Here is a 13,694-nt window from a genome sequence, read left to right as displayed (position 1 = left end):
CCTCACTTTGAGCAATAAAAGGGTATTAAGCAGTAAAAAATGCAAAAGTTCTTAACAGGTAAGCTTCAAGTAAAGAATGGAAAATTATTTTCAGTAGTCATTGTGAAGGGGACATTGTGACTGAGGACAACTGGGAGTGTCAAGAGATGAGGCTGTGGCATGTCTACTGCTGCAGACATAGCTGCTGACTGAACAGGCAGCAGATTTATGGAAGCCAGAGCATGCAGGGTAAATGCCGAGGCCAAGAGCAGGCACAAGGGAATAGTTTGTTGAAGACAAAAGAGATATTGAGTCAAGAGAGGAATTAGTGGAAATGGAGTTTGAGATTACTTCTTTTGTGCAGGGGAAACTTTTAAAACGTGTCCGTGAAAAGCCAAACCACACATTCATCTAATCAATACAGGCTGAGGAAATGAACAATGTGAAATCAGGGTCCATGTAAAAAGATACATGCAATTCTAAGTGCAGCTGTGAACTTGGAAACAAATATTGACTGGAAGGGAAAAAAAAAATGAGTCAAAATCAGAGAAAGAGTAAAAGTTGTGCTTTCTAGTTGAAGTACTGGGAGATTTGTTCTTAACTAACCACTAACTTATTTGATCAGCTGAACTATTTTTAAATTCTGGATCGGGCTTAAACAGAGCTACATTCCTTTTCTTTTTAGCCAAACAAATCCGTAACATAACAGCTCTGCAAGCTCTGATGGCTGGGCTCACATGGTGGGTGCTGGGATTCATATCTCTGCCATCCAGTGTTCTCACTTGAGTAACTGACCATTTCATGAGGTTTATTTCCTTGGTAGCTGTGGATATCAAAACCAGAACCACCACAAAATTTAGTACATTTCCTTTAAAATTCCTCTGTATTTTCATGTCTGGGATCTAACTGCTGTCAAATTTTTTGCTATAAGACTGAAGGCTTAGTGTTCTGTTTGCTTTCATTTCTGTTGTATTCAGAAAATAATCCAGTTTTTGTTAAACTGTCTAAATTATTCTTGAGTTTATTTTAAAGATAGTTCACAATTAGCATATTTTAAAATACTTTAGAGATTCTGCAAGTCAATTATACAAGTATCAATATCCAATATCATGATTCTTGCATCACTTCTAAATATTGTCATCAGTAATGTAGATGAATATTCAAAACAAAACCACTTCACATGCAGGGAGTCTACAAGACACTAATATGACCTCTTTTACTGTGTAAAAAAATGGCAATCCCTTCTGTCATGAAAAAATACTAGTGCCATCCATCACTGTGAAAATAGCACTGGTAACTTGTTCTTAGCCCTTGGATTTCAATTAGTGTTGGACGACCCAAATTTTAAAGTGAGTAGTAAGCGATGGGTAAACTCTTACACATGATGTTTAGTCATGCCCTTGGAAACTGCCATAAATAGTTTCTTAATCAAATGCCTATTACAAGAAGGTACTAGAATAAAACTTATCTTTGCAGCCAGTCATAGACATATTTAAAGTTGCAAGTAGACACAAGATGGTTTTAGGGCATTTTGAAAGGAAACTTTATTAACAATTTAATTGAAGGTGTTAAAGACTGTAAAACATAGACTCTTCTGTTATGTAACTCAAGATGCAACATACCTGAAGAATAAGCTTTAACACTGAATGCTAATCTCATAAAACCAGATGTGTTCGTAGCTAAAAAATTTTCATCTGCTTCACTTCTAATAAAATGTCTTAATTATAGAGTACAATTAATCCACCTGCTAAACCAAAAATCATTCATTTTTAATTCTCTTCCTTTCTGTTTCTCTTTAGAGCTTTAAAATAGCCTTTCTTCTAGTAGCACCTCTTTTTTTTGTTATTTTTACAAGAGTTTTATCATTTGAATATATTTTCATTTTGAGTGCCTTTGTATATAGACAGACTATTGTGTTATATAGTTTGAACTGATAGTTGTTGGCAAAAAGAAAAAGAAGTCTGTCTTGGCAAACCCTGATTTTCTGTAAGAGAATATCTATGAACTCATCTTTGAGGTGTAGTTGGATCTCATAGCCTAAGAGAAAACTAGAATCTAAAAGCAAGCATATTTTGCCCCCTTACAGCTATAAGGATTATACATTTTCAGTTAAGGGTAAGGATTTATTGGTGAATCCTGAGGAATGGTACTATCTGCTTTATGTGTACCAGGGTTTTGCTAGAAGGCAAGTTATGTGCTTCTGCCTTCCTATCACTGGGCTTATACTCAAAGGGTGTTTTTTTGAAACTGGCTGTTTGCCTTCCTAATGCAGATAATGTGGAGGATCAAAGGACATCACACAGCTAACCAATATGGTTTTACATAGAATGCCATTTATTGATACACTGCAAGTGGTTTATATAGGGTCAAAGCTATGTGCTAATTGGCTATAGTAATTTTCACACCATAAAGCAACATTTCTTATTGGTTATATTCCATATCTCACAAGTCCAGTGTTTTGATAAAACATCCTAATGGTTCCCAGGTGAATCTCAAGAGTCCTGTGAGAAACTTTCAAGAGTTCTTGTGTGAAAATCTGGGGAGTTGCTGTGTGAACTCCTGGGGAGTGATTTTTTCTTTACCACTCAGCAGCAGCTGTGCCTTTGTTTATTCTTTGCTGGTAGCTGCTTCAATCTCACAGAGACAATACAGTCTGGATCACTCACGTGGCCATTTTCTGTAAGAAATCCCTCTACATTCTCCAGCTATGCCATGGTTTGATCAGTAGCTAGTGGCAGGAGGCATTCCCCCACTGGATTTAACAGTGGAGAGATGATCAGGTGCAGGGTCAGACTCCAAATAGCTATCACATCATAAGCATTACCATTGGAAAAGTTCTCCAAGGTCATCAAATCCAACCTTTGACAAAATACCATCATGCCCACTAAACTGCATCACAAAGTGACACATGTACTCATTTTTTGTACACTTCCAGAGATAGTGACTTCACAATGCTTAACCACTGTTTCAGTGAAGAAATTTTTCCTAATATCCAACCTGAACCTCCCCAGGTGCAACTTGAGGCCACTTCCCCTTGTCCTGTCACTGGTTGCCTGGAAGAAGAGGCTGACCCCCACCTTGCTGCAACCTTCTTTCAAGTAGCTGTAGAGAGCAAATGGCACTACTGCCATCCACACTTCCATGGGAAGGTATGGTGTGTCTGGCACTTGCCATTCCTCTTGGCCACTTGGTGCAACAGGAGCTCTTTGCCACAGTAGTTTTCTAGTGTGTTTTTATGATAATTGTCTGCCCCATCTGTTGGATTAGATGCAGACTGCTGCTGCTATCTGAACCCAGAGTCTCTGCTCACACCAGATTTTAAGACTCATCTTTCCTCTAGGATTAATTTTTCAAAATTTATATGCTCCCCCCATTGCTTAGCTGAAAACTTTAGCAAGGATAGATGCTCTATTTGCACTGGCTGTAGGCTATGGATTAAGGAGAACAAAGATGTAATGAATAAGAGAAATACAGAGTTTGGATCAATATTTTTAGAAATTATTATTATTTCCTCCTAGATACTGGATAGGAATTCACTGAGTTCATGTCCTATGGTGACACTGATAAACTGTCCAGTCTTAAGTGAGTAGGTAAACATTTGAAGGCAACATATCTGAAAGAAAACAAGAGAGACAGGAAAATGCAGGTCCTTCATTCCCAGCAGTTCTGAATGCATTTGAGTATATTTGAGGGTACCTGAGCTTGAGCTCTTTTACTCCTGGAATTATTTATTCTTGCAAGAAATGCAAGCTTATTACTTTTCCTGCTTGTTATATTCACTGCGTGGAAACTGCTTTGGTGCAGGGAACAAGTCCGTGTTCTGTGCAAAGGAATGTTGAGAAACATCTGAATTACTGCAAAATTAGTGTATTAAAATGTTTTATTGGTGTGAGAGACAAAGGGAATGAATCTTATTAGTAACTTTGGTTGTAACTTGTTTTACCCCTGCTGACTTCTCTCCTCTTACTCTTCAAGGAGAGATGTCCCCTCATGTCATTGTAATTTCTCATTTCTGGACAATTCTCCATCAGTTTGGACCCGCTTGGCCTTAAAAAAGGTCTTGAGTTGTAAGGAATTTATATTTTTTGCCTTCCAGTAGGCTGTAGACCCTCAGCTGTGGAAAGGAAAATCAGAGATGGGACATAAACTATGCCTAAACATCACATAGATTTAGTCAAAGAAGTAGAATTTGAATGAGGAGGTAAAAGCTGTAGGATGGACATTCAGTTTTAAATGTTAAGGTGTAATTGAAGGATGTAAGGATGTTTTCATATTTCAGTATGTAACTTACATATGAAGTTTTTATTATTAATTCTCAATTGGTCTCTTCTCACAGAATGATGAGATGATGCAACTTGAGATCCACTTTGCATGCAACTATCTAGAATCAGTTAAGAGTATCAAATTAGTGAAATCAGTGATATTAAATGCCTAACAAGGAGCTTCTGGACAGCCATTCCCTCTCACTGTGTCTCACTGCCCAAAACACTGACATTTGGGTTATTTTAAAGCTGCTTTTGAGATTTTGAGAGAGCAGTTTAGCACCAGTTACATATTAGGTCCTCTGTAGCAAAATACAGAGCTTTAAGTTTCTGCAACTGCAAAATAACCAAGCTCATAATACTGTCATTACTTTGGTTTGTATTTCTGTAACTAAGATTGGAATGTGGCCTTTACCCCACTGAACTGATACTATCCTCCTAAAAGTTTGGAAGCCACAAGGCTGGATGTGAACAATAGCCCAGCACATGTGTGTGCATACTTTGCCACTCAGAATATCTTCAGTTTTGTTTACTTCATTCCCCAAAGGAGAAGTTTTAATTTTATTTTTTAGTAGGCTATACAGTTTTCCCTCTGAACCATCTCAAATAAATTATCTGTAATCAAGAGGAATGTTTCCAATCAATTAGTTACTGCAGCTGTATGCTTGTATTTCAGATTATTCACAGTCTGTAGGAGTTGTATAATGAAGATTTTAATGACTGAATGTTGGCATGTGTCCATTTTAATGAATGGACATATGCCTCTTCTTATTTTTGAGAGCTGGATGCCTATTATGCATAATATTCCATAAGATGTTAGCACATATAGAAGGGAAGAAAAATATGCTTCAGACTGGAAAAAAGCAAAAATGCTCACATTTCCTCTGCACTGATATTTAGCATCCCCCAGCAGATTCAAGTGCATCACTAGTTCTTTTCAAAGATTGTGCCATTTGGATACAGTCACTAGTTAAAAGTTGCCCAGTCTTTCTACATGATACTGATAGTCACAATCACAAATCATATGTAACAAGCTTTATGAAACTGCTGTAGCACATTTGTATGCAAATTCTGTAACCTGTGATAGCTAAAGCATTTCATGTCTTGTACTGCATATTAGCAAACTTAGATGTTTGTGAACTACTGTGTTCATTTTTTTCTTGAAAAGTAACACAACCAATCCGTGTTATGAATAAAATATGGTCTAGAAAGGCAAAGTCTCTAATATTGAAATATACTGTGTTAAATGTATGATAAAATACATACGTTTTTGTTCATGGTAGAAATTTATATGAACAAGCACTATATTGTTTGCTCTATCCCCATTAGGTAGGTTTTGTGATTTTTTTGTATGTTTTAAAAAAATAATTTTATGATTACAGTGATGACCTCAAATCTCACTGGGTAGAAATGTCCTATGTGCTTCTTTGAAGATTTTTAAAAAATTATTTATTTTACCTACAGTATATGACACAGTTTGCCTATCAGATAGAGCATAGATATAATCTTACTTGATCTTTAGCAATAGCATATCTTTTTATATTTTGAGGATCGAGATACTTTTGTACTTTAACTTTTAACTCTGTGGTTTCTTCTAACTTGCTTCCCCATCACTTCTCACTGTCTTCCCTACATACACATTTTTGCCTTCCTTACTGCCAACTGGGACTAAAACACCAGTCACTGAGTGAAATGGAGTTTGAAAGTGCTGCATTTCTTAGTTTATGATAGGAGAAAACCAGCTAAACTGTGTTGAACTGCTTTTGCTCTGCTCCTAAGCCCATGTGTCAAATGCATGCATGCAGATCCATATCTGCTTCATCTTTGCTCAGTGACTGGTGTACTGCAACAGTCTGTAATGATTTGCATGATTGGGGTGTTATACTTTGCAGGAGGCCAGAACTACTTAACCCGTTTTTGCTGCATGTGTGTGTGTGGTGGGTCTGCTGTGTGGTCCTGGCTTGCTGCACAACTTAACGCTGCAGCCCGTCCAAGTATTTATAGACTCTCAGAGTGGAACAGGCAGCAGAGAATCCACCACACATACACAGTAAGGAAAATGCTGTTATAACTTCCTCTTGAGGGGAAGTGGTAGGGCAGGCACTGATCTCTCCAGTGACCAGTGATAGGACCCAAAGAAATGGTATGAAGTTGTGTCAGGGAAGCTTTAAGTTGGATGTTAGGAAAAGGTTCTTCACCCAGAGAATGGTAGGGGACTGGTGCAGGCTCCCCAGGGAAGTGGTCACAGCATCAAGCCTGGCAGAGTTCAAGAAGTGTTTGGACAACACTATCAGACACAGGGTGTGATTCTTGAGGTTGTCCTGTGCAGGTCCAGGAGTTGAACTTTGATCCTAGTGAGTCCCTTCCAACCAAAGGTATTCTGTAATTGCAAGATTCTGTATGCTGCTGCTGCATGGAAGGCTTAAATCCCACTCCCACTTGAATTTGTTAATGCTATCAGATTGATCCACAGCTTTCTGAAACTGGAGAAAACACTTGCCACAGCTTCATTTGACTTCAGACCAATCTTAGATTTTCAGCAGGACACAGTGCAGGTTGTCAGAGGAGAAAGCAAGCCTTCTGTGTCTTGGTAGCATTCCAGTTTTCCTGTATTGATAGTAAGAAACAATTTCTCCTTTCCCCTAAAATGCCTTATGGTGTTTTTTACAAAGTTAGTGAGTGATACCTCATGGAGCCTATAAGTAGCAGACTAACATATAATAACATGAGTCCGTTTCATATTATAGACTTATTTGGTAACATAATGTATTAAGAGACCACCTCTAAGAAACCTTAAACACATAATATACTTTTTCAGGCAACCACATATGCTAAATGGCCCATTTCTGCCAGTACTTTTGCACCAGTCCCATACAGGTGGCAGAACTGGCTGCTAGCTCACGCATTAGGTAGTTTTTTGAGCAACTTAGGGAGAAAGATGGTTGACAAGCATTTGTGTTATCACTGCTGGCACACTCATTCTTGCCAAGAGCTTCAATCAGATAGTGGTAAGTGCTGAATGAAACTCTTGCTTAAGTTGCAATGATTGAATGTGGTGAAAATGTTCTTTATAACAAACTCTTCAGGGAAGTTTTTTGGCCCAAGAACTTTTACTGATCATTCAGTATGATCATGCTAACAGTGTTACAGGGTAAAAAAAAAAACAACAAACTAAACCCAAAAACAACCAAAAAACCAAAACAAAAAACAAAGTCCCCCAAAAACTTGGGGAAGACAAATCCAAGTAAATATAAAATCTAGATCTGCACAAGACACAGACATTGGCCCCAGGCTTATGTCTGTGAGGTGTCTGCACTAGCATCTAGACTGGATTCTTGTCATTCTGCTGTAATGCAGCAACTGTGTGTGAAATGGGTATTCCTCCACAGGCCTTTTAACCCCAGACTAAAACCAGTGTGAACTGGGGATGGAGTAACCACTGCATGCAAAGAAGGGAACTGAACCCTGGTCACCTACATGCTGCAGGCCATATAGATAATGGAGCTGTTTTAAACCTGCTGATTAAGGGTAAATCTGTCTATTCTATTCACAGTAGGGAAAGGAATCCTATTTGAGTTTTTATGTTTGTTTGTGCTGTTTTGTTGGAGTTTTTTTAGCAAAAGAACAACATTAACCTTCAATTTTAAATCTGTAAATCGCAGGTGAAACGATAAAAGTGAAAGCACTAGCAACGTAATCCTCACAGACTCCAGATTTTAAAAAAATTGTCTGTTCTCAGTGTATCCACACAGTAATTTTAAATGTCAATGGCCCTCTATTTTCTTAGGACAAACTATAAGAAGTATGGTTGATAAATAGCACAGGAGATGAAGATACAGTACAATATCACGTATTTATGCACAATTTATTGAAGTTTGGATTGATTAGCATGAATGTACGACTCTTTAACTGCAGGGATTTAACTCAGATCTGTCAGAGTTCATTAACTAAGAGGTCTGCTAGGCTACTTTAGAATAGTGTCAGGTTGGTTCTTCCAGTGCTACTCATCTTTTCCCTTAATCATTGTTGCATCCTCAGTATCTAGATTTCAAAATTGTTTCTATTTTAACGAGTATCCACTAATGAAGAATTGATTGCATTTTCGTAGCTCAGAATGGAAGCACGGCTGTGTGTTAAGAGGTTCAATTATGAACCTGCTCAAGTAATTTTGAATGCAGCTACCTATCTGAGCTCAAATGCTGCCTTAATTACTTATATAGTACTTGAAAGGAAGCCCAAAATATTCAGAGAAATAGTTTTCTTATCTTTTAGAGTGATCTTCATAACTATCTTATTGAGATAAATTGCTGCATTGATATTATGTATGAGATTTCACTTATCAATAGATCCTTTGGCACATGGATTAAAAAATGTGATGTGGAAGCATTTTAAGAAGAAAGGAAACTTCAGATTAATTTGTATTTTTACAGAAGTGGAGGTTGCTTTAATATGTAAGTGTATGCAACTGCTTATCTTGAGTGGGAAAAAATGCTTCTTCGTGAATCTACCAGTGAATTCCTCATGGTGAGGCTAAACAACAAACCATGTTAGACAGTTGATTTCTGGTAGTGGAAGAACCTCAGTCCCTCTTCAGAACAACTGTTTAAATGGAAAGTATTAATTGAGAAACAAAATTTCAAGTATTGTTTTTGAGGCTAAATTCTCTACTCAGTTTCTCTTAGTGCAAATAAAACACTTAGTCTGTGACATCAGTTGAGTTTTTGAGGGACCTGGAATAGCCTTAGTATAAATTGCAGCATTCTGTGGAGTTTTAAATTAACTCTTGTACTGCCAGCTTAGTATTTTGCAAGATGCTTGCCAGAAAAGAAACTATTTGGTGTACCTGGTTTGCACCCTTGCCCACCCCATGAAAAGGAGCAGTGGGAATGACTTCCTTTTGCTGGCTCCAGCCTTTTAGCATAAAGTGGCAGGAGTGCTGTCTTCCAGTGCGATTCATCCCTCTCTCCTCTGTTTTGACAGGAAAGGTGTCCACAGAGTAGTTAATCTTTTTCTTTAATGACTGTGCTTATATGTTAGCTACACGGGATTTGTGCCTTGTTCTGGGGGGCACTATTTGATTGTTGTTCTATGTATTCCTGATGCATTTGGGTAGAGAATGGCTCAGCTGTGACTTCCCAGCGATATTTAGGCTACATTCATACTGGTAAGTAAAACAGGCTAGGGATGTTTCTCTTGTCCTGGGGTTAAAAGGCACAGCATGCTTTGTCTCCATACGGCTAAGTTCTTATTTCCCAAAAGGGGTTGGCCTCATTCAGCCTATGCCTTGGGAGCAGTCCCTGGTCTGTGCTGTCCCCTGAACCATGCCCAGTCATTGTCTGGAAAAATCTTAGCTGTCAGGAGCCACAACTGTGCCAGGGAGCAGACTTACAATGGAACAGCACAGGGAGGAGCATGCCAGCATGCCAGTGCATGTCCTGGCCCTCTTCTCGTTCCTGTTACAAACATAACCATGTTAATATTGATGTTCCCTAAGTTTAGCAATGTCTTTAAATCCTGTTTTCAGGTTTTGTGTAAGCCATATAATCAAAAGTGGCATTACAATTCTATTACTTTTTAAAAACAATATTAAATGGAAAGTAAAATACTTTTACAGCAAAACAGAGTGCAAATAATGGAACACAGCAGTTTTACTCTTTTGGTGGGATGTAGGATGAGAGAGAAAAAGAGAGAGGTAATACCTGCAGAAGAACCTGCTTTCCTTTTTTTTGACCTAAAAAGGGTAGGTGTGTTTTTCAAGCTATTTTTAAACTGAACTAGTACATATGTAAATTGAAGTGCATGTATGTGAAGTTCCAGCTGGGTTTAAAAAAAAAATCCTAAACAGATTGAAGCAAGGAACTGAATAGCTGGGGAATGTCAGTAAATATTCAGATATCCTCAGAGTTTCTTAAATAAATGCACATTTATAAAATATCAGATTGCTTTATTCCAAACACAGCTTTAACTCTGTCCCTGTATCCATTCCCAGTCTTAGTCTGCAGACCAGAGAACCCCTATGGTCAGAACTCTACATCAAATAAATTCTGAGTATAAGTTACAGCCATCACACAATATGGTTACGTTGGAATATTTTTACTGCTTAATAACAGACAAAGTGGATATTTTATTTTGGAATCAAAGTGCTGTTTTGTGGATTTATGGTTTATAAGGTTGGCAATGTTTCTGAGTACTTTCTTTTCCAAAGTACATAAATATAAAGTGGTAAAAGTTTTGGTTTTAGTATATAAATTTAGTTAATAATCTGTTCAAACTATAAAAAATTCGATTTATTAATGGCCAAGAAATGTAAGTGGGGTTGATTTTTCTTTTTACAGGAGGATCTTTTAAATCAACTGGATGAAATGAATAAACAGTGAATATCACAATGGTTTGGGGGGATCATGGCACACCAGTTGACCTTGTGGAACTTCAGTTATTACTTCATTAAACTCATTACTGCCTCTGAGTCTTATTTAAAGGTCACAGTCTTTTTTAAGAATTTAGTTACTAAGGAAAAGAACTGCTCGTGTTTGTGCTCATGCACAGATGTGCACTCACTGGCTGGTGTGCTGAAGGACGTTCTTTGCTTGGGATTGGCAGCTCAGAGCAGTGTGTGGGGGGGGTGCATAATGTGCAAGAGCTCTTGTGGGCGACATGGGGATTTGTATTGATTGTCCTGTTCTGACATCCTGGTCTTTATCTTGCTTAAAGTATATGCAAACACATCAGGCAATTAGACATGTGAAGACGTGGTTCTACTTGATTATTTGACTTCCTGCAACTAATAATGAGACTTTCGAAAGATTAGTGCTATGCCATTGAATATAAAAGAAGATTGGAGGCCTGTATGTGCAATGGAGTTAGGTGTGATAGATTAAATTTGTCCTGGCATCTGTATTGAAGCCTCTTTGTAGACCCTATCAGCTATAATCAGGACTGTTGCCAGAAATAACATTGTAGTGTTGAAAACATGGGTGTCTTAAGGGTATAGCTGGGGCACTTGAAGTGTTTGCTTGTTTGTTTAAATTAATAAAGACCCACACAATTCTTTTAATTTTCCTGGATTGTTCTTGAATTCTGTCTTTTTAATTAGTTTCAATATTCTTTGTAAAGACTGCTGGTGTCCAAATTACATATAAATACTTAAGAAAAAGCTAAGTATCATGGCAGCACATTGCAAATATCTACTTATGGGCACAGTATTGGCCTAAATAAAGTCCCAGTAGGATTCAGAGGAGAGAAAGAATGCTTACGATATACCTTAGCTCTTGCATCAGTCGGCATTATGCCTACACTTTGAACAATGCATTCCCTTTCAGTTGCTAGAATTTCTTTTTCCGTTCTCTTTTTTTTGGTTGATTTTTTTTTTTGTGATAATAACTAGGAATGATCAGCAAAAGTTTTAAATCATGGCCAGGCAATGACTATTGAATATATTGAAAGATACAGGATATACAATGATTTTGAAATTCCTGGGAGACCACTGCGTTGTGTTATTTACTACCTCTTTCCAGTAAGGCTGTGGCTGAGTTAGTGAAGCAAGTTAGAGTCAGAACATGCTTGACCTCTGTGGCACTGATTTCTCCTGTGCTCAGACGCTCATGAGTCCAAGTGCTGGACATTTTTCAGTGAATGTGTGACCCTGAGATCAGAATGGCACTATGTTACCGTGAAGGAGCAGAAGCATAAATCTAAAATTAGTAACCCCTCTGATAAATACTTTAAAGGATTGCGATATTGAAATCCACAGTACCTGCTTCGTGAGGTCATTGTACCATTAACTGTAACTATACTAAGAATTAAGAATGTATTTTCTATTAAATTTGCTATTTAGTAACATAATATATATTCCCTTAATGAAAAGTGCGTCTGATTATTTCCTAAAAAACATACTTACAAGGACCAATCCTGCACAGGGGCCAGTCAGTTTCCTGAATAGTTATAATAATAGTATTAATAATCACATTATTAGAAGTGAAGTAATTGTAAAATTTCAAGTTTTAAGTTGTGCTGCTTACTTTTTGTGTTTCTATTTTTGAACCAATTTCAATTCAGCAGTTGATTTCAGGGTGGTTTATAGACCACTTCTTCACACAGGTTTCTGTATGGATTGGTCTGCTGCATTGCCTGTGTTAAAAGTATTACTCATACTTTTTTGGATGTCTTTTCTTCAGAACATGGAAATTATAACTAAAGCCTTAGGTTTAGCTTTAAAAAAGGCTTTCTTCAGTCTAAAGGAATCTTATGGTGTCACTTTCAATCTCTCTTGTGAAAGTTAAATTTCTTTCTCTTGCTTTCTTTTATGTTCAAAATCTTAAATAATTTATTACCACAAAGGAATGTGTACTGAATCCAGTAACCAACAGAGGATGTGGAAAGATTTATTGGGAGAAATATAAAGAGCATTCCTGGCCAGGTGTATTTTATTTCTTTTTGTGAAATGGAAAAAAGAATAGACACCTCAAGCCAACTTCAGATATGGCTGGGAGCCCATTTGGAAAACAGTGTCTGTAACTGTGAAGTGCTTCTCAAGACAAATTGAACAAAAATTGATGAGGGGCACAAAGAGATTTGGAACTGCTGAACAGCAAGAAATGTGTTGTTCGATCTTGAAAGTGACTGCAAGTGTTTGCCCTCTGAGTGGGTGTGTGTACATGACTTCGGCTCTCCTCATTCATTATATGGTAGTTTATACCCGTGGGAAATGAGGGAATGAAAGTCCTACTGAACTAGAATAGTAAATTCTGAGTTTGCCTTTACACCCTTGATCCATGACATAACGTCCTAAACTACACTTCCACACTCCTTGTTTAACTGATAGGAAGCGTCACTCAGTGAACAGCAAGATACATACGTGGTGAACATTTTTATTCTACCACAATTCTTTAGAACTCTAATAAATATTTTACTTCATATTACAATATATAACATGAATTTGTGAGGAGTGTAATCTTTTGCATGGTTAAAAATTGTAATATATTTGATGAATTTTAGGACAAAATTCTAGTCAAATACAAACTTTTTTTTTCAGGAACGATAAGAGAATCAGTTATGAACTAGCTATTTTTAATTCTATCGTTACCTCTCTAGCATGTTTTCTGTAAATTACGTAAATCATGAAGTTAATAAGAACATTATCATAGAATCATAGAATAGTTTGGTTTGGAAGGGTCCTTTAAAGGTTAGTTATCTACTCCAACCCCCCTGCAGTGAGCAGGGAGATCTTCAACTAAATCAGGTTGCTCAAAGCTGAGTCCAACTTGGCCTTGAATGTTTCAAGGGATGGCACATCCACCACCTCTCAGGGAAACCTGCCCTGTTATTTCACCACTCCATCAGAAAAATTCTTCTCTGTATCTAGTCTGAATTAACCCTCCCTTAGGTTAAAACCATTACTCCTTGTCCTATCACTACAGGCCTTACTAGAAGGTCTGACCCCATCTTTCTTGTAGG

The 13,694-nt window shown here is 37.5% G+C and overlaps 1 protein-coding gene across 3 annotated transcripts in view; it reads left to right on the top strand.

Moving 5' to 3' along the window:
• CRPPA (CDP-L-ribitol pyrophosphorylase A) overlaps window positions 1–13,694 on the top strand; it is a 107,583-nt gene that overhangs the window by 89,870 nt on the left and 4,019 nt on the right. The window contains exon 10 of one of the 3 annotated variants that reach the window (XM_071560840.1): window positions 2,991–3,128. The exons of 1 other annotated variant lie outside the window; for it this stretch is intronic. In XM_071560840.1, coding sequence (XP_071416941.1) covers window positions 2,991–3,128 — 138 coding nt within the window. Of the gene's footprint in view, window positions 1–2,990; window positions 3,129–10,576; window positions 11,287–13,694 lie in introns of those variants that run through there. One more of the 3 variants, XM_071560842.1, reaches the window with a different exon arrangement.

This window comes from Pithys albifrons, chromosome 7 (genome assembly GCF_047495875.1).
Source record: "Pithys albifrons albifrons isolate INPA30051 chromosome 7, PitAlb_v1, whole genome shotgun sequence".
Taxonomy (NCBI): Eukaryota; Metazoa; Chordata; class Aves; order Passeriformes; family Thamnophilidae; genus Pithys; species Pithys albifrons.
The sequence above is the reverse complement of the archived record's forward strand: the minus strand, read 5'-3'. Positions and strand labels throughout refer to the sequence as shown.